This window comes from Ursus americanus, chromosome 8 (genome assembly GCF_024610735.1).
Source record: "Ursus americanus isolate L20-20 chromosome 8, mUrsAme1.1.p, whole genome shotgun sequence".
Lineage (NCBI taxonomy): Eukaryota > Metazoa > Chordata > Mammalia > Carnivora > Ursidae > Ursus > Ursus americanus.
In genome coordinates this window covers 30157440-30178540 of record NC_142134.1, presented here as the reverse complement: position 1 = coordinate 30178540, position 21101 = coordinate 30157440, and the positions used below count along the sequence as shown (strand labels likewise).

At 35.6% G+C, this 21101-nt stretch overlaps 1 protein-coding gene across 2 annotated transcripts in view; it reads right to left on the bottom strand.

Annotated features, from left to right (window-relative positions):
• The window catches only part of LOC123786752 (sulfotransferase 1 family member D1), a 35461-nt gene extending 15032 nt beyond the window's left edge, over positions 1–20429 (bottom strand). For both annotated transcript variants that reach the window (XM_045789131.2, XM_045789128.2), the window contains exons 1-2: positions 20302–20429; positions 1282–1439 (exon numbers count right to left, since the gene is read on the bottom strand). In XM_045789131.2, coding sequence (XP_045645087.2) covers positions 1282–1429 — 148 coding nt within the window. In that variant the 5' untranslated portion in view covers positions 1430–1439; positions 20302–20429. The remainder of the gene's footprint in view (positions 1–1281; positions 1440–20301) is intronic.
• Between the last annotated feature and the right edge of the window lie 672 nt (positions 20430–21101).

Genomic DNA, 21101 nt, shown 5'->3' with positions numbered 1-21101 from the left:
TCTCAACAGTTTATAAAGAGAAAAAAAAGCAAAGAAAAAAATGACCAAGAGTATATAATTACTTCATGTGTAGCCATCAAGCCACCTAGCTTTTACTATGTCAGAAGAAATCCAGCTTCAAAGACCACTTTCATAAATAAACTATTTGTATAGTGGTACCTTCCAAAGATGGTCTTCATGGTTCTCTGCCTGTGAACATATTTTTTAAAATAGCAAAACAAAAAGAGCGTGTACATTTTCAGTAACTGCCCTACCTTTTCTAAAGTTGTATCTCCATAAGGAGATACAGAGTAGTTTTGGTTCCAAACAATTTGGGATTGGTGAATTGCTCAAAGAGCAATGTATGTAGTAAGAAAAGAAAGAAAAAATAAGCTTTTGCCAAAAGAAGCTTGTTTTCTATTTCTTCAAAGTTCTGTATTGTACATTTGTTTATTTCCTGACAGGATCTCTGTGTTGTCATACAGTGTTATAATCTTGACATTAGAATCTCCAAAAATTCAGGTGTTTTCTTCCAGGCTTTGCTACATATCCCCATGAAGTAATTTTAATATTTATCATATAAAAAGATTAGTACTTATTAAAAACTTCTTGTCCGTCAGTCCTTTAAGAAATGAAGCAGACATATAAAGAAAAGTTGACTTTAGGGAATTTAGCAATTGGAACAGTTGATTGATTATGGGCTCAAGTTAATTAAGTGGATAAAAGGCCAGAGAAAACCCATTCTCTGATCTCTCTGTACATCTATCACTGAGTGAATTGGAAGACTCTGTCATGAAAAGATTTGGAGAAATTAAAATTATGGATTCTTACAGAGGCATCTTAAATTCTCCTTTCTGAGATCATATACTGAGGTCAGCAGCTGTTTAACTTTATAACAAAATATTTCTAAATGCATTTATAAAGTGTTTAAGATAATAAAATATTAATATTTTATGCAGTATAATTAAAATACAATGAACAAAATATGTAAACATTAAAATGCATAGAATGACTATAGATATGCAAATATTCTAATGGACCCAAATCATTTTAGATAAGCAGTTTTAATAATTTTTATTTCAATTTAAAAAGGAAAATAAAACAACAGCATTAATTTTCCCTCAGGTTAGCTCCCATTCAATTGCAGCCTTTTGACAATAAAAAGTGAGTTTATCTGATTTGCGACAAAACTGTCCCAGCAAGTGCTACTGTGTTCCCTTGACCAATGATCAGAAGATCAGTGGGCTTATACATATGGATCTATAACCAATCAGTGAGTAGAAATACATAAAAAGATCTTACCAGATTTGGGGTAGGTTGAGATCAGAAGGTCATCTGGTCGACTCTCAAAGGACTCCACCTGGGACCACTGCTCAGCAGTGCTCCAGAAGAGGGGGACACCCTGAACATCCACTAACTCCCTCCTGTAGACATCCAGCTTCTTGTCCATTTTTCAGAAACTAGATTTTAAACAAAAGGAAGCATGTTAAAAAGTCTTTGTTTTAATAGCATTAATAATAGGGCTCCTGGGTGGCTCAGTCGGTTAAGCATCTGCCTTCGCACAGGTCATGATTTCAGTGTCCTGGGATGTAGGCCCTCATCGGGGCTCCCTGCTCAGCAGGGAATCTGTTTCTCCTTCTCCCTCTGCCTCTCTCCCTCACCTGTGCTCTCTCTCTCTCCTCTCTCTCTCAAGTAAATACATAAAATCTTAAAAAAATAAATTGATATTTTATTGAATAAATTAGTATTTCATTACTATAGATCCAACAGCACTAGATCACTTTCCTGTGGATTATGAATCAGTAGAAGAAGAAAGAGTATACAAACTAAAAAGGCCTTGCAGGATTGATTTCATATACGCTGTTTATATGTGAAATAGCAACACTTTCTTTTGGTATATTGAATTGTACACGATTCCTCGGGCAAAGATTGCTGGGATAGATAAAGAAGTATTGGACTTTGGAGTCAGGGGAGTGTAACCACAGAGCTGCCCATTCATTGCTGGGGAATTTAAATACGCCCTATAATGCACTGGGCCTTCTTAACTGACAACTGAAGAGTGGCCTAACATAGGGTGGGAAAGAGGAACTAAATGACAAAAAAGGCTGGGAAAAGAAACAAACTGGAGGTAGGTGTAGCATCAGAGAGATTGCTCTGATGAACTTTTTAACACTGGCAACATGTGTCATTTTCCATTCTGAGCAGGGCTCTAATAAAGGTAGTTTTATGTCTCTTTAACTATCATATATAAAAAGTGGGTGAGCTTGAAATAGACATCCTAAGTCCTATTTCAAAACATGTTGTTATTTTCCCAATTTTGCAGGGGCCGAAGTAGTTATTTTTCTTTCTCCGAAATTCTATAAAAACAGAGACTATCTAACAAGCTCAGGTTTATAAGACTTCATGAGGTCCTCCGGCACTTACTAAACTTCTCTTCAAGAATTAAAATCAGAAGTCTCTGGAGTCGGTGGCTATAATATAAACTGCACCTTTCCTGATGTGCAATTTCTTACCTTTTTTTTTTTCAAGACCTCTCAGCTCCACTTCTACCCTGCCCCATGCAAATACTTTTTATTTTAAAAGGTTATAAAGTTGCAGGATACAAAATCAATATACAAGAATTTTTGTGTTCCTATGTGCTAACAAACTATCAGAAAAATAAACGAAGAAGACAACCCAATTATAAATCCATTTGCATCAAAAATAATAAAATACCTCAGAATAAATTTAACCAAAGAGGTGAAAGAACTGTACACTGAAAACTATAAGACATAAATGAAGAAGACATAAATAAATGGAAAGATATTCTGTGTTCACGGATTGTAAAAATTAATATTGTCAAAATGTCCATACTACCCAGAGTCATCCCAGCTATGTTCTCCACTATGTCAAAGTGTATCACAGAACAAAAGACAAACTGTACAAGTCCTTGCTTGGCTAGCTACCAGGTTTTTGTTTGTTTTCTAGAACAAGGTGTTGTTGTTACTGATTTTGTTACTTGTTTTGTTTTGTTTTTCAATACACTTGTACATAGTAACATAAAGGACAATGTCGTGAAGGCAAAATTAATTAATTCAAAAATATTTACTGAATATCTGGCTGAAACTGTGCACTGGGAATCTAATGAATATAAAAACTTGTGGCTATCTTCATGGTGCTTAGAAGTGAGGGGGAAAGATAGATACCGACTAAACAATCATACCAATAAATTGAAATTTTCATTGGAGGTAAGGGCTATGAAACAGAGATATATCTATAAATAAAAGGAACTTGACAGTATCAAGCTGCTTAGAAAAGTTTCCCCTGGGAAATAACTAAGAGTTAATTTGGAGAAGAGGCCAACTTCCCAGCCAGGAAAAAGCATGTGCATAGATGCTAAAATGGGAGAGAGAAATAAGGCCTATGAGCGTGGAGTGCTGATGAGGAGGAGTGTGTAAATACTTGCCAAGTTATGTGGTAAGACACTAGAGACTTCAGGATTTTTTCCACGTAATTAAGTGTGTCTGAAATATATGGGGTTTCTGGCTATTCTCTACCCAAACAAGGGAGTCCGCTGACCCACCATGATGTACAGTTTCAACCATAGTTCTGTCCTAATATGAAAGGGTAGTGATACATTAGTGGTTCTGGGATGTTCGTGAGCATCCCTGGGGAGGAGTATATATTCGAATATTATTATTATTCTGCTTTTACCAAAAGTCTTGGGATTTATAAATACCATAGGTTTGCTATACTTCAAAAGTAAACTTATGACAGCACTGGGTTATGATTTGATGGTATTGGTACTATCATATTTCCTGTTAATATTTGCTAATTTTCATGGATATCTGTCTGTGAAAAAAAAGCATAAAAAATGTAAGAAACAAAGTTTTAAAAGCTCGTAGTAGACGTTGCCCCCGTTCTCCCCCCAGTTGCTAAATAACAAATTCCAATTTTTTTTAATAGTATTTGCTGGGAAGTTCTGGGTACCACAAGCTGTTTGCAGACAAGAACTGGGGCAGAGAATATGCCATACATTCATAACAACTTTCTTTCTTTCTAAGCACAGAAAGTATATTTTTCAATCCCTCTTGCAGTTGGAGCGGGAGCATCTGACTAAGTTCTGGTCCCTGGGCTATGGGTGATGTAAGTCCTTTCCTTGACCTTCCACTCCTCTCTTCCATGGTCACAGAGCCCTTCTAGTCTGTGAGTTCAGATGCCTAGATCCAAGATTGAGGTGGTTTTCCCACCCTTTATCAGACTGTGACAGTGAAAAAGAATTCTTCATTATGTTAAGCCATCGTATTCTGGTGTCTGCATTTTTTTTTTACTATGGTATAGTCTATATTGTACTTTCCAACATACTGTGGATGCCACAGGAAAATTTGCAGATGAAATATCTACTCTAATGGAGCTTACAGTCCATGTGGATTTAGACAAAGGAAGAATAGGCATACTATATGGAGATAAGCACCATGAAGAAAAATAGAACCTGGTAAAGTGATAAAGAATGAAGAGTTGAGTAGTGAGAGAGAAATGATAACTAGAATTCATACAGAAAGGGTGTCTGAGTTAGACAAAGGAAGAGTTAGACAAAGGAAGAATAGGCATACTATATGGAGATAAGCACCATGAAGAAAAATAGAACCTGGTAAAGTGATAAAGAATGAAGAGTTGAGTAGTGAGAGAGAAATGATAACTAGAATTCATACAGAAAGGGACACTCATACAGAATGAGTGTCCATACCTTAAATATGATAAGCCTCAAATGTAGCTTCAGCCTCCTCATCTACTCTGTGAACCCTCCCTATGCTGAGCTACACATGTAAGTGTCAGTATCACCAGCCTGACAAAGACTTACAGATTCTGAACATTTCCACGAGTGTCCCAACTGCTGCGCAAATTTAAAACATTTAAATCCGAGGTCATTTCTTTCATCCCAAATATGTTTTTCCTACTGTGTTATCTAGGCCCTACCTTAACTGCAAATCTCTTGAGAAACTCACCAGTAACAACATAAGGGAACGTCTCTCTACTTGCCTGATGGGAGGCTACCCAGTTCATGAATCACTTAATAAATTAGATCTTAAGACATGCTCAGTTGAATTTTGTTAGCAGATTTGAGATCCAAAATGAATGACATTTAGGGACAACTAGAAACAGGGGTGCAGCACCTGCAAGCTCTTTTGAGTCCACTGTTTTTCTTGCCCTTTTGGAGGGCTGTCGGTAAGTCCTCTTGGTTTCAGCTCTGTTCTTGCGTTCAAGCTACTGATCTAATTGGCTTTCCAGTCCAGGGTTAGCGAGTCAGTCTAGACTCACAGGAAGCTCTAATGGCGCACCTCCTGAGCCCTTGGTTCAGTCCACAATCCCATGTTGGAATCCCTTCCCCATTCCAGTCTGAGATCCTTATTTACTGGAGTTTGCTGGTTTAGTCCTTTCCCCATTTCCTGTCCAATGGAGTCTGCTGGTTTAGTCCACACTGGGGATGGCTGGTGATGTGCATGGGGACTTCTCTTGGCCAGCCCACAGTGACATGTTTTGCTTACTGCAGGTGTGTTAAGGTGTACATGTTTGTTTGTCTTATTTTGTGCAAGTAAAGGCTATTGCTAGAGGGATCTTGGAGGCCAAAACGCTGAAAAATTAGTGGGCACAGGTTGAGGTAGAAGACAGCAAAAGGTAAAAATTCTTTTTTTCTTTTTCTTTTTTTTTAAATTTGGATTCAATTAATTAACATATAATGTACTATTAGCTTCAGAGGTAGAGTTCAGTGATTCATCAATCTTATGTAATACCCAGTGCTCATTACATCGTGTGCCCTCCTTAATGTCCATCACCCAGTTACCCCATCCCACACCGCCTGCCCCCCAGCAGTTTGTTTCCTATGATTAAGAGTCTCTTATGGTTTGTGTCCCTCTCTAATTTCATCTTGTTTTATTTTTCCCTCACTTCCCCTGTGTCCCTTGTTTTGTTTCTTAAATTCCACATATGAGTAAGATCATATAATTGTCTTTCTCTGATTGACTTATTTCGCTTAGCGTAATGCCCTCTAATTCCATCCATGTTGATGTAAATGGTAAGCATCCTTTCTGATGGCTGAGTATATTCCATTGTATATATGAAACACATCTTCATTATCCATTCATCTGTCAACAGATATCTTGGCTCTTTCCACAGTTGGCTATCGTGGACATTGCTGTTATAAACCTTGGGGTGCAGGTGGCCCCTACAGATTACTACTTTTGTATCTTTGGGGTAAATACCCAGTAGTGCAATTGCTGAGTCAAAAAGTAGCTCTATTTTCAACTCTTTGAGGCATCTCTGTGCTGTTTTCCAGAGTGGCTGCACCAGCTGGGATTTCCAAGGGTAAGAGGGTTCCCCTTTCTCCACATCCTCATCAACATCCATTTCCTGACTTGTTAATTTTAGCCATTCTGATTGGTGTGAGGTGGTGTCTCATTGTAGTTTTGATTTCTATTTCCCTGATGCTGAGTGATGTTGAGCATTTTTTCATATAGTTGTCGGCCATTTGGGTGTCTTCTTTGCAGAAACATCTTTTCATGTCTTCTGGCCATTTCTTGATTGGTTTATTTGTTCTTTGGATGTTGAGTTTGATAAGTTCCTTATAGATTTGGGATACTAGCCCTTTATCTGATAAGACATTTGCAAATATCTTCTCCCATTCTATCAGTTGTCTTTTGGTTTTGTTGACTGTTTCCTTTGCTGTGCAAAAGCTTTTTATCTTGATGAAGTCCCAATAGTTCATTTTTGCCTTTGTCTCCCTTGTCTTTGGACACATGTCTAGTAAGAAGTTGCTGTGGTAGAGGTCAAAAGGGTTGCAGCCTCTGTTCTCCTCTAGGATTTTGATGGATTCCTGTCTCACATTTAGGTCTTTCATCCATTTTGAATCTATTTTGTGTATGGTGTAAGGAAATGGTCCATTTTCATTTTTCTGCACGTGGCAAAAGGGAAAAATTCCTATCAGAATGAGTTCTTCTTTTTCTTTTTTTGATATTTGCATATAATTTTAATAAAAGATGGATTCCAAATTTCTATGACAATATATTGAGTACAAAAATAAAAAAGACAAGGGGGCAATGTTCATAATTTATCATAATGAATGGCATATATCGTATTCTTAAAAATTACTATTATATACCCAAAATTCTGGTATCTTCTACTTGGCAGTAGTATAATAATCTTGCTCAAAAATCATCATGCCATAAAATAAGTTAACATTAATATTGCAATCCCTGTATTTTTTTTATTTTATTTGTTTGTTTGGTTGGTTGGTTTGGTTTCAAGTTTTTATTTAAATTCTGGGTAGTTTACATATACTGCAATATTGGTTTCAGGAGTAGAATTTAGTGATTCATCACTTACATATAACACCCAGTGCACATCGTAACAAGTATTCTCCTAATACCCATCACCCATTTAGCCCATCCCCCTGACCACCTCCCTTCCATCAACCCTCAGCTTGTTCTCTATAGTTAAGAGTTTTTTATGGTTGACCTCTCTCTCTTTTCCCCCATTCCCCTATGTTCATCTGTTTTGTTTCTTAAATTACACATGTGAGTGAAACCATATATTTGTCTTTCTCTGACTCTTATTTCTCTTAGAATCAATTTTTCCTAATGTCTGCTCGTAGTGCTCAGTAGAGATTACAAAATAAAATGTCACATTGACCTTTTCTTTCCAAATCCAAACCCACTGTTAATTGAATTTTTCTATCCCAGAGAGAGCTGTGGCCTTCTTGCTTGTCTCATTTTCATAATTGTGCTTGGCTTTCTGCTTGCCTGGAACATGCAGGTTGTTGGGGTTTTTTGTTTTTCTTGTTTGTTTGTTTGTTTTTGTTTTTGTGGTGTTTTGTTTTGGTTTTAGGTTTTGATTTTGGTTTTTTGGGGTTTTTTATTTTCTTTTTTTTGGCAATTTTTGTAAGTGCCTCTGGTTTTTGAGAAGGTAATATTTTTTGAACCATCTCTGGGACCCATCTTACATCTGACGGAGATATTCAATATTGCAGAAATATTTAAAATTAAAAATAAGGCTAAAACCTTAAAGTTGTGTTAAATTAAATGATGAATTAGGTTAAATTAATATCTAGAGGGCCGCCTGGGTGGCTCAGTCAGTTAAGCGTCTGCCTTCGGCTCAGGTCATGATCATAATAATTTGTGATCTAATTTAATGAAGTGCTATGAAACTTTTTTAATATTTTTGACAAACTTCTTCAAATGAAATTCTAAATGAAGTCATTTTTCGCTGTAATATTTCAAAGGATTTTTAGATTAATCAGGCTTATTTGATATGTAAATTACATGAGAAGCATTGTCAAAAAGTAATACTAAGCCTTCTTTATACTGTATTTGTAAGATTGTGGCACTTGTACGTAAAGTCCATTCTGTTTCTGCAAAAACTGACCCCTCATGGTCTGACTTTTGCCTTCCTGATGGCCTTGAAACAAGGCAATGGTCTATTCCAAAATCCGAAATTTAGATGAGTAAACAATGGCTGTAAATTAAAGAATGTCAGGGCTCTAGGAAACCCAAGACACCTGCTTGGTTCTCTCCAGCTCCCTGACCAACCCCATTTTTCAGTTTTTGCATTCTTTTACCCACCATAATGCATTTAAGATGACTCAAATTATAAACAGACATTAACGGAGAGATTTCTGCAAAACCGTAAAAATAGCCTATCACAATGTCTGACTTGTCAGGTCCGTAATCCTGGAAAAACAATCTGTGTCTCCAGAGGCCTCTGACTCCTCCCTCTGGACCCTCTGGACACCCACATCTGGACTTCATTCTACTGTCACTTAGTGTGGGTTATCAACATGCTCTAGTTACTGGATGAGTGTTTCCCAGATGGGCTGAAGCTTTCCCCTGCTGCAAGGCTAATGGCCCCACTGTACACAAGAAACTGTTAGAACGTGTATTCCCCACTCGGGGTATACTGTGCATGATCTCCAGTGATGGAGGAACCCACTTCACCAGACAAATCATATGAGCCTTAACAAAAACCTTACAAACGTCTTAAAATTCTTTCAGTGTACAACTTCCTGCTGGTCCCTCACCATCTTATACTAGCATGACCAAGTACTATAAGTCTCTAATGTCTTATGCTCAAGCCTATCATCAGCAGGTTGAAGAAGGCTTTTGGATCTAAATGCATAGGGTCCTGCTGGTCATAGTCTGGCTCCTAATGGCTGGGTATTGTAGAAACATCATCAGAGGAAGACCCATCAGAAAGGACCTTACTGAGTGATCCTGACCACTGACACTGCTACAAAACTAAAAAGTATTAAGCCTTGGGTACACATCACACAGCTAAAGAAGGTTGCATGTGTCACCTGGTCCCGTAGAGACACCGAAGACCTCTAAATCAAATGGAGGAAGAAGAGAAGTAGCTGACACTGAGGTAGACTGCTTCCACCCAAGACAACAAATCAAGACCTCATACTTTTAAAATGAAGCCTTTTCTCCTTTTCCTTTCCTTTACTCTGACCCTGGAAAGATAATGCCCTTATCTGTATCTCCCAGGTCATTGCTAAGGCGGGGAAGGATGGATATAGGTAAACATTTAAAAAAAGAAAAAAAAAGTTTATATTTCAAACCTGATTGAATATAGTAGCATAAAATAATGTTTTTACAAAGATTCAAAAAAGAAAGACAGCAAATGTGGGACATTAGGAAAGACCTGGAATGGTATAATTACATTGAGGTAATATGTGAGGGGTTAGTAGTGTTTTAATGAACATAGACATTAGGATTATTCATGACAGTGTGCAAGCATGAACAACAGTAAAGGAGAAGAAAAGTATGAGATATGTTCAGGAGAGGATGAGCAGGTCACATTGACTGAAAGTTATACATGTTTAGGAAGTTGCCTCATCCATTCATTGACTTCTTTAATGATACCTGGTAAGTGCCAACCATGTGCCAAAAATTGACCAGGCAAAAGACTGTAAAGCTTTTTCACTCCATAAAATGTGCTATCTAGTGGATAATGAAAGACATGGCTGAAAAATTGTCCCTATTGTGGACAGCCGTGAATATTGGAATGCCAAGTGTGTATTCAGTTAATAAAGAAACAGAAGGCCACTTCAGATTTTGAACAGAGGAATCATGTAAATGAACTAATATGGAAATGTGAGGAAAAGAAGTGACAAATGTAAATAAAGAAATTTATATAATTCTCCTTATAACTTGCCAATGCCCTTGCAATGATCAAACACAATATAAATGATTAAATCCGTATGTTCTTCTGAAGTTCTCCTCTCTTGATTTCCATGTTATCACATTCTGACTGATATCCTATCTCTTTGTTAATTCTCAGTTTTCCAAAGGAATATTTCTATGGATTGAAGCCAGAAGTGTTGTTTTTCTTTGGATTCCTGTAGTTGGTTCTCTTCAGTTTCCCAGATGTTTTTCAACTTTTTCAAATTCAGTAATCATAGTTGAACTCATTAGCCCTGCTCTCCACTGAACTAGTTCTTGTCCTGGATTTTTTGTGTATCTCATATTCTAGTGATACTGCATTCATCCCACACTCAAGTCAGAAGTCTGTAAGTCATCCAGATTCTGCTTTCTTCTTGAAGCTCCCAAATCCAGATGGCTCACAAATCTGATTATTTTTATCTTTCAAGTATTCTTGCGAAAAGCAGCTTCTCTTTATGAACTAGCTTAGTGGTTTAGACTGTAAGGTCTCTACATTCAGAGTTCATATGCCAAATCTGTCATGTACTACCAATTGGACTCTGGATATATCATAAACCCAAGTTTCAATTTCCTAATCTTAAAACAGAGGTAATGATTTATTTAATATATAGAGCTAGCTTGATGGTGAAATAAGATGATGGATATAATGTGTATATTGATAAAACATGGGATACATTTGGTAAGAGGTAGCCATTATTAATATTATCATTAATATGATTGCCCCCAAATTTGCCTTTATTTATATCTTTTTCATCATCCACCCTGTAGTGTGGCAATGATCTTAAAATTAGTTTTAATTTCTTATCTCCAAGCTCAGTTCCTACACTTCCACCTGCCAACTACCAGTATGATCTCTATAACCTAATCACAACCCCAAAGTCGAAAGGATAAAGTTTAAAGAGCTTTTCCCTGGTTTTCACATTTAATCTCTATGACTCTGCTTATCTCTTCCTCACTTGGACATTAACCTCCAGCAACAAGACAATGAAAAAAGTATCTCTACCTCTATATCTATATCTACACCTGTATAGATGGCACCACCCCCTCACATCCAACTATTGCACCTGCATTTTCTGTCTTGGAGCTGATACTCCTCTCTTGTGCATCTGGAAAACTCCTATTCATTCCTCAAAACCTTGCACAAATTTCACATTCTCTGAGAAGCCTTCCTAGTGACCTAAGGACAAAATCAATTACCGTCTTTTCTCCATTTCTAAATCCTGAATAGACTGATACTCTTTTCTATATTTCAGTGTGTTGCTATTATCTGTTTACAATGTCTGTTTCCATGATTAGAATTTAGATTCATTGGAACATATATTTGATGCTGTAATCCCAAAGCCTTTACTTTATGGATGTTAATAAATGTATATTGAAATGAAATAAAACCTCTGCAATATTCTAGGTGGAATAATCAGGGATTAAATTATTTTATCTTGCCACTGTAATTATAGTTATGAAGCCAGCACTTCAGGATGTGCTGAGAAGTATCAGTAGGTCACACCCAATCAACAAGGAGCTTACATTCTAAATCATTATTCAAAATGCACACACATTTATACACATGTGCACAGACACACACATGGACACACACACAAACACACACAACCCTGCTTTTAGTGCATGTATTTTGTTATTTAATCCTCATAAAAATCTTCTAAGTTAAGTCCTATTATACCCATTTCTCAAGGGCAAAATTAACATAGAGAAACTTTAGTAACTTGCGGAGATCACACTGTCAGTAAGTGGCAGGACTGGGTTTGAACCCAAATAGTCTTGACTGCAAGGCCAGCGATCTTAATTGCTATTCTATCACTACCTTCTAAGTACAAACACTGAAGACTTAACTCCTAATACAAGATGACATTTAAAAGTGCCAAATAATGTGGAGGTGGTCACCTAATCTATAGTACAAGTGGTGTGATTTGATTTTGACCATGAGGTTTGGGAAATTAAAGATACAGAAGAATATTCTAGGTAGAAAAGAGAAAAAACAGTATTCCTTTTTGCTCAACATCTCACACACACTAAAAGTACTTTATAAATACATAGAGATGTCATCTACTAAAATGCATATAAAATGATTTTTAGAAAAACTGAATCTTGCTAATGATTTCTTTTAATAATGTTTATTCTCATTTATTCATATATTTTATCTGATTGCATAAGATTTTATTTGGAACCATTTCTAAAGAGAAAAATTGTACATTTTAGCTTTGTTTCATGTGTGAAAACTGTATAATGAAATGTTTTAATTTATATACAATTTTTTGTTACTTTTGGAATATTTGTGTTTATAACAATATTTGGCTGTTATAGATTGTACATTAAAGGTGACGTAATCAATGGAATATTTTAATATTTCCTAAATCTGATTCAGATTTTGCATGAGTTTAATATTCTAAGTTGGCATCGTGACTCCTAAAAAGCCCCAAGCAAAAAGTATTTGTTGTAAAGCATGCAGTCAAATTTAACTTACCTTTAAACTCCTGAGAGCTTTCAATGAATATCCTCAAGTTACGAATCAGAGCCAAAAAATCATTAAAAGAATGACCCCTTTGAGTTGCATATAAGTTACTATGTGAGAGAACTTGAGTTGATGAGAGCTCAGGACATATGGAAAGGTGATTGTTTCCCTTAGGTCTCTTTGTTTGCTTCTCTGAAATAGTCCCTTGAAACATAACTTCCTCTGGAAGATCATTATAACCCCTTGGAAAGATCATTATAACCCCTATTTAATACTCTTCTCACTGATAGAAGCCAATGTTAGTCCATGTTAACTTGAACAAAACAATTGACTTGCATGCCCATTCATGAGTTAAAATAATGAAATATCGTACCTGAGCATATGTTGTGTCTTAATCATAAAAAATTAACATTAAACTCACAACAATCAATACATTATTCTCCTGGAAAGTGATAGTATTTTACTGTTTAACAGATTCTGACCTTTTGGGACAGAGTTTATTAACTCCTTTTTAAATGTGTAAAAACTCAACTGTTTTGACAATACAAATGCTGTATTTGTGGGGCTCTTTGCAGTGCAGCATTGAGAACCTGAAGAGTGACATTTGGGCACAGCTCACTCACAGCTCTCTCTACACCAGCAGTAGAGCCCTGAGCTACTCACCTCATATTTCTGAGCCATGTTTTACCTGTCTAAACGTGGGAAATGCACAAAATGGTCACTCCAGGTGGTTTCACCTCTAACGTTACACAATTCTAAGTAAAATGAATATTCTTACCAATATGTATGCTTTATGTCACCACAGTAGAAACAAGAAAGGAGGGAGATGTGTAACACAACCCTCCTTATTGCTAGAAAGAATTCCGTTAGGGTACTACTAATTAAAATGCTGCTTCACTTCTATCACAATTCAAAGCGCACATTTCTAAAAACTTCTCATTTATGAAATCTCAAAAATAATACAGAGTGTCCTGTATTTCTCACATGATCTTGGCAATTTATCTCTGTAAGAAATCATCCACTTATGTGTCTTTTGACTGTTGTTTTTTGTTTGCTTGCTGTGTACGTACAAATGAGGCCATGTTTTTTTCCCACACGTTGTATCTTATAAATGATCTTAGTTTATATTATCAAATTAAATGGCTAAAATAACATGGATTAACATTAAAGTGTAATATATGAAGAATATTAAGATTTATGAGCACTTACAGTCATTCTAATTTCCACATTGTATATTTCCATTTCAACTTAATAATAGCTTTGACATTCATATTATCATTGGAAATTTTCAGAGTTTAAGCAACTTGCCCTATGATACAAAATGTATATATGGTAAAATCAGATTTCAAATCCTGGGAATACACATCTAATGGTAAAAGCACTCAGCTTTGTTGCTGGAAAAGCCACTGTTCGAAAAATCTCGAACTTACCAACTACGTAGCTTTGGGCAAGTGAACATTTTGTGAGCATAGAATATTTCATATGACCAGATAGCATCCATTTCATAGAATCATTGTCATTGTGTCTTTGTCAGTGTTATAATCTCAAAAATGAAACTAACTGAAATTTAAATAAAACTTGAAAAAAATCTCACAAATGAAACAATTTAAAGTGTATGAAAATGCCGTATGTTGTCTGGCATGTATTTCTAAACGTGTTATCATATTAGCACCATTTATATCAGCATAATCTCAAAATTCATCCTTTTTGAAAAATTTCAACCCTGACTCAAATCAGAAAAGAAAAAAATACATTCTCTTTCACCTGGAGAACTGTTCTCTATCCTTGATTCAGTCCCACAAAAAAAGATTATGGGCTGAAGTTTTTATATTTAATCTATGCTTTATAATCAGTCTTGAACAAGTCATCAACCCTAAAAGTGCTTGGCAACTTTAGCCTTTAAGTGGAGATAGTTGCACCTTCCTGTCTCCTCCACCTCATACAGATATCCCGCAGTTAGATGTACCCTATTACTTGATATCCTCAGGCAATTCTTTGTACATAGGCAGGAAGTACCAGGCACTCTCTTATTGCCAGGATCTTTTATATTAGTGAGTATTTGATGGTGAAGAGTTAATTATACTCTTCTCCATTTGGGATCCCCAGGGCCTAATAAAATCCAGAAAACAGCTCTCCAGTACCATAGCAATGGAAGAGATTGGTGAAGTCATCGTCTCAGTTCCTGAAAGCGTAAACAACTCTGCTTTATAATGAGGCCGGCTTGTTTGAAAGCCTAAATGAAATGTTAGGAATAGGATAACAAACATGTATCTTCCTTAAAAATGTAATTGTGTTGTGTGTGTTTGTATATGGGTTGTTTTTTTCTTTACCTCTATTTTGTCTTTGTTTCTTTCTTAAAAATTTGGTTTTTCTGTCACCATGGTGCTGTAGGATTTCACCTGAAAAGTAGAAGATTTGGATTTCTCCTGCAGAGAAAGTCAGTATCTGCAGAGTTGGTTAGAGAGTTGAACAAGTTTCCTATTTTGGAAGGTCAAAAGTAGGCAAGGGCAGATGGGAGAAGGCAAAGAAAGAAACATTTAGGGAGCACCTACAATGGATTGGAGCCAGTTTTCAAAAGGACCTTTCAAGTGTGATTTTGAATAATTTTTGTAAATTTTCTTTGCCAGATTACCCTCCTCTGTAAAATATGAATTATTTTACATCCCACCATGTTGAATAGTCATAAGAATTAAATAAGTAGGGTGCCTGGGTGGCTCAGTCGGTTGACTATCTGCCTTCATCGCACGTCATGATCCTAGGGTCCTGGGATCAAGTCCCTTGTTGTCAGACTTCCGGGAGTCTGCTTCTCCCTCTGCCTGCTGCCCCCAGCCCTCCCCTGCTCCTGGTCTCTCTCTCTCTGTTTCTTAAATAAATAAATGAAATTTAAAAAAAAAGAGAGAATTAAATAAGTAAAGTACTTGGAACAATGCTTGACACAGAGTAAAAATCAATAAATATTAAGATTAAAAATAACTTTAATAATAATTTACCTCTATAGCAGTATTTGAGATAGATATTATTTCATCCTGTCTTTCAGTAAAGGAAACTGAAACTTGAAGGTATTCTAAGCAATTCCCAAAGTCAAACAACATGTACGTAGTGAAATAGAGAATCATAACCATGGGCAGTAATTTCTCTGACATCAGCCATAACAACATTTTTCTAGATATGTCTCTTAAGGCAAAGGAAATAAATCCAAAAACAAACTATTGGGACTACATCAAACTAAAAAGCTGTTGCACAGCAAAGAAAACCATCAACTAAAACAGAAAGTCAACCTACCGAATGAGAGAGGATATTTGCAAATGATATATCCAATAAGGGGTTAATATCCAAAATATATAACTAATTTATACAACTCAATACCAAAAACATAAACCAACTGGTTAAAAGATGGGCAGAAGACCTGGTAAACATTTTTCCAAAGAGGACATACAGATCCCTAACAGACACATGAAAAGATGCTCAACCTCACTAATCATCAGACAAATTCAAATCAAAACCACAATGAGCTATCACTTTCCACTAGTTAGAATGGCTAAAATCAAAATGACAAGAAACAACAAGTGTTGGTGAGGATGTGGAGAAAAGGAACCTTTGTGCATTGTTGGTGGGAATGTATATTGGTACAACCAGTGTGGAAAACCATATGGAGTTTCCTCAAAAAATTAAAAATAGACATACTCTATAATCCAATAATTCTGATACTGGGTATTTTCCCAAAGAAAATGAAAACATCAGTTTGAAAATATATATGTTTATCCTATGTTTAGTGCAACATTATTTACAATAGCCAAGATATGGAAGCAACCTAAGTGTCCATCAATAGACAAATGGATAAAGAAGATGTGGGATATTTCTCAGCCATAAAAAAGGATGAGATTATGCCATTTTAGACAACATGGGTGGACCTAGAGTGTATTATGCTAAGTGAGATAAGTCAGAGAATACCGTATGATTCCACTCATAAGTGGAAACCAAAAAAAAAAGAAAAGGAGTAGAGTAAAAAACAAAAGGCAGAATCAGAACTATAAATACAGAGAACAAACTGATGGTTGCCAGAGGGAGGGGTGTGGGGTTGGGCAAAATGGTGAAAAGACAAGGGAAAAACAAGCTTCTAGATATGGAATGAGTGTATCATGGGAGCTAAAGGCATAGCATAAGGAACAGGCAATGATATTTTGATAGTGATGTAACAGGACAGCTTGTAGCTACACTTGTGGTGAACATAACATAATGTATAAACCTGTCAAATCACTGAGTTGTACACCTGAAATTAATGCAACACTATGTATCATCTGTACTCAGAAAAAATCATAACCAATTTTAAGGATTCTGAAGACCATCCTGTTCCTTTTTTTTGTTTTTTGTTTTTCAGTTGAATAATTAGGGTTTTTTTTTTCCTTTGATTTAATATGAAAGCATTTAAAGTTTTGTATTTGTCCACAGTCAGTTTTGGCCAAAGCCCAGAGACTTTAATAATTTTCAGTTTTTATTGTTTACTATATAATTTGTATTTAATTAAATGATAACTGCTAACCCAACAGATTATTTTAAAGAAAATATATTTGATTTGCTAATTTAATTTGTTGCATTTTACAACACTTTTTAATTACATTCTCTATGTTAATTTGCTGGTCTAGAGAATGTAAACATCATAAATTTTGTATTTTATATCTGATTGTGATTTTGTGTCAATAAATGATCATTTTGTTGCAAGTTTTGTTACCTATTGGTAGTACAAGCAAAAATGTGTGTATTTATATATGCATATACACAAATTAATTCAATATCAATATATTTTTAAATCTTTAAATATCTTTTTTAAACTATCTATCAGATAGATTCATATTATGTAAGATTTCCCTCTGTACATGGTTTTTTTTTTTTAAAGATTTTATTTATTTATTTGACAGAGAGACAGCCAGCAAGAGAGGGAACGCAAGCAGGGGGAGTGGGAGAGGAAGAAGCAGGCTCCCAGCGGAGGAGCCTGATGTGGGGCTCGATCCCAGAACTCCGGGATCACGCCCTGAGCCGAAGGCAGACACCTAATGACTGAGCCACCAAGGCGCCCCCCTCTGTACATGTTTCTATCAATTTCTATCAAAACTTTTAACATACGCTGTATATGAGTTTTTCTTTTTATTTTGAAAATATGCTCTCTAAAATATAAAATTATGATTGCATTTATTATGGAATATGATATTTATTATCATAGATTGACTTAACACTTGATCATTTTGTTTTGATTCCTATCTTATGAGACAATAGTATTGGTATTTTGGGGGGTTTTTTTGGCCTATATCTGTTATCTGTTTCTTAACTCATCATTTAAAAAATTGATATATATGTGTGAGAATTGAAATATTGGTATATATATGTGTGTGTGTGTATACTGATATATGTGTATATGTATACACACACACACATGTTTTTTCTGTTTTAATGTTTAAAATAATTTGAGCACTTGTGTTAACAGAAGTATTTCATCATTCTCCTTTGAAATGTTTCCTTCCTCTTCTGCGTGGTTCAGTCAGTTAAATGTCTACCTTCAGCTCAGGTCATGATCCCAGGGTCCTGGGATTGAGTCTCCCATTGGACTCTCTGCTCAGCAGGAAGTCTGCTTCTCCCTCTGCCTGTAGCTCCCCCTGCTTGTGCTTGCTCTCTCTCTCTCTCAAATGAATAAATAAATAAACAAAATAAACAAAATAAAAAATAAAGTGTTTCCTTCTTGCCTCTCTTCAACTTCTATAAGTACTGTAATTTTTATAGCACAACTTTTTTTGGAGGCTGGGATACAAAATTCAGTGTCTTTGAGAAATAACAACATTTATATAGGCTGAAAACATTGATTTCTGCTAACTTGAGAAGACTGGAGTTAGATCAAACCTTAAATCCACATTGCCAAGGGCACAGTGGTCCATAGTGGGCTGGATCAGAACTAAAGAAATGTATCTGAGGAATGTCACCAAACCTTTTCCAAAACAACGAATTTCTTTTCACTAGAAAAGATTAGTGTTCTCTCCACTCCTCCTCTTCTCTAAAATCTATTCTCAGGATGTGGTGCTATGAGATGTGATGTGACATGTACATTGTGAAGCTTAGTAAAGCTTCAGTTCTTCACAAGAGCAGATGGTTTTGCCTCACTTGTGCATAGACAGGAACATGCTAGGTTCTGCCTGGACACAGATCCTTGAAAGTATTCTGCAAATTCACAAAAGCTTTGGAAAGCTAGTACCAAATGACTTTTGAAATCAGTTTCAAACTCTTTTAAGTTTATTTCTATCGTTTCAGAACACAAGAGGAAGTTGCTCTTAGATGCAGTGAAGAAAGATATAAATTTGTCCACATTCCAGAGAAAACAGAGAGTCTAATTGTTGTTGCAAAATACCCTCTGCAGACTCTGAACCATCGGGAGATACTAAATGAGTCATGTGACCGCAAATGAACTTTTTTTTTTTTTAAACCACATAAAATACCTCTTTTAGTACATCTGGAAATTTAGGTATCATATGATACTAAGGCTTCAACTACATTATCCCCAATTTCGGTGGGGGATGTAGTGATTTTAAAGTTCAGTATAGACTTATACATGTTGATAGCTAACAAATCTACATAACATTAAAGTAAAAATATAACTTGGAACATTTTCAGAACAATGGCTTATGAATTTTCATGTATCTGAGGAAAATATTTGTATCTTTTTAGAAAAAAAAGTGACTAAACATTTATCCATTGAAAAACTTGCATTATTTAGGTTAATGTTAATTTAGGTTAGGTTAATAATTTAGGTTAGTCCAACCTACTAGAATTACTTTAATTTAAAATATTTGGATTTAATATGTGTTAAGCTTTTTTGTCTGTTGTTAAAATATAATGCTAAATATTCTCATTACTACAGTAAGAATTTAATGGTATCAAGCAGCTCTTCATTCATTAGGACTTTCTCTACTGATGTGGTGTTCCTAGAATATCCCTTTGATAATAAATCCAAGGTAAAAGTCAAAGAGATATAGAAGAGACTATTCTCAAGTGATTATTCATTAAAGTGACAATAGAAGGGTGCATGTGAAAAAAAACATAGCTCAAATTTTGTTTCAAAACCTTTTAGGAAGTAATAAATTTCTAGAAATTGAAGAACACATCACAGTAGTGGTTCTCTAATTTAAAGATAAAGAAAGATCATACATGTATTGCAGTGAAAAACATGCTATGTAGTCAAATTATTTTTGAAAAAAGGAAATAAAGCAGTCATCAATGGAAAATGCATTTATCTACTATCTATACAATACAATTCTTTGGGAATCTCAAGACATACACAAAACCTGACTTGTATCTCTGCCTAGCAGTGGACCATACAAGAATATTCCTTTCAACTAAACAGAAATACTAGAAGGTGGAAGACTAATAACATTTAAAACTAGTTTTTAGCTTTATGAAGCTGAAGTTAGTAGACTACCTCAATGCAATTTTAAATATGAAAAATAATCCTGTGAATTTCTGCTAGAAAATCTGGACCTAAGAATCCCCAAATATTTCTCTTTGTATACCAAAACATCCACACTAGAATTTTCCATTTCACATTTTCTAATTTTTCACTTGTGAAATCCAGTTTTATACAAAATATGGGCACTTTAAAGACAGAGTTGATAAATCACTTACCAGATGCCTGTCTTGAGGAACTGGAGGTCCAGATTTTGTTTCTACAGGAATTGATTACTGAAAATTTCCCTCTGTATGTTGTTCAGTCAACCAAGACAATCCATCTAAGCATTAGGAAGGCAAACGATGAAGTCCGTAGAGCTGTATGAGGTTAATGATTAACTGTAGAAAGTCTATTATTGGCTTAAATATTAAATGCTTAAGGACAGCTTTTCGTTGTTACTTGTGGTGGTAGATAGAAACAAAGAGCCCATGGAAATCTCTTAAGCCTGGCATCCGGAATTAACTGCTATCCGATAATTACATGTAGTAAATGGAGGCCCTTTATTTTACTTTTGCTTCTGATTTCAACTGTAAAAGCCACACAAAACAGACACGTGCTGTTTCATGGCTCCAGTGCTCTTATTAGAAACCCTCACTTAAAGGTGATTTATCTGTGCCTCTAGAACTGCATGGACAAGTTAGACCAGCAAGAACATGGTCCCTGTGTAGGAGCAAAGGAAAAGGCATGTGGAGCCAAGAAAATTTGTAGTATATTCTGTTCCTTAAATGATGCCTGCACTATCCAGAGGCAGATCCGTAGATCACTTTTAAGCCGCCTGGTAATAGTGGTGACTGTGTAAAAACTCTGTTTCAAAAATAGAAAAAAACTGGTTTGAAACTCTTGCCATTTTCCATATGATCAAAATACGGTTCCTTTTTGTCTCTAGGTCTTTATATTGTGCTGCTTTATATTGTGCTGCTGACAAAAGGCAAAGTTTTTTAAATCTGTGAGTTTATCAATCTGTACAAAAACAGAA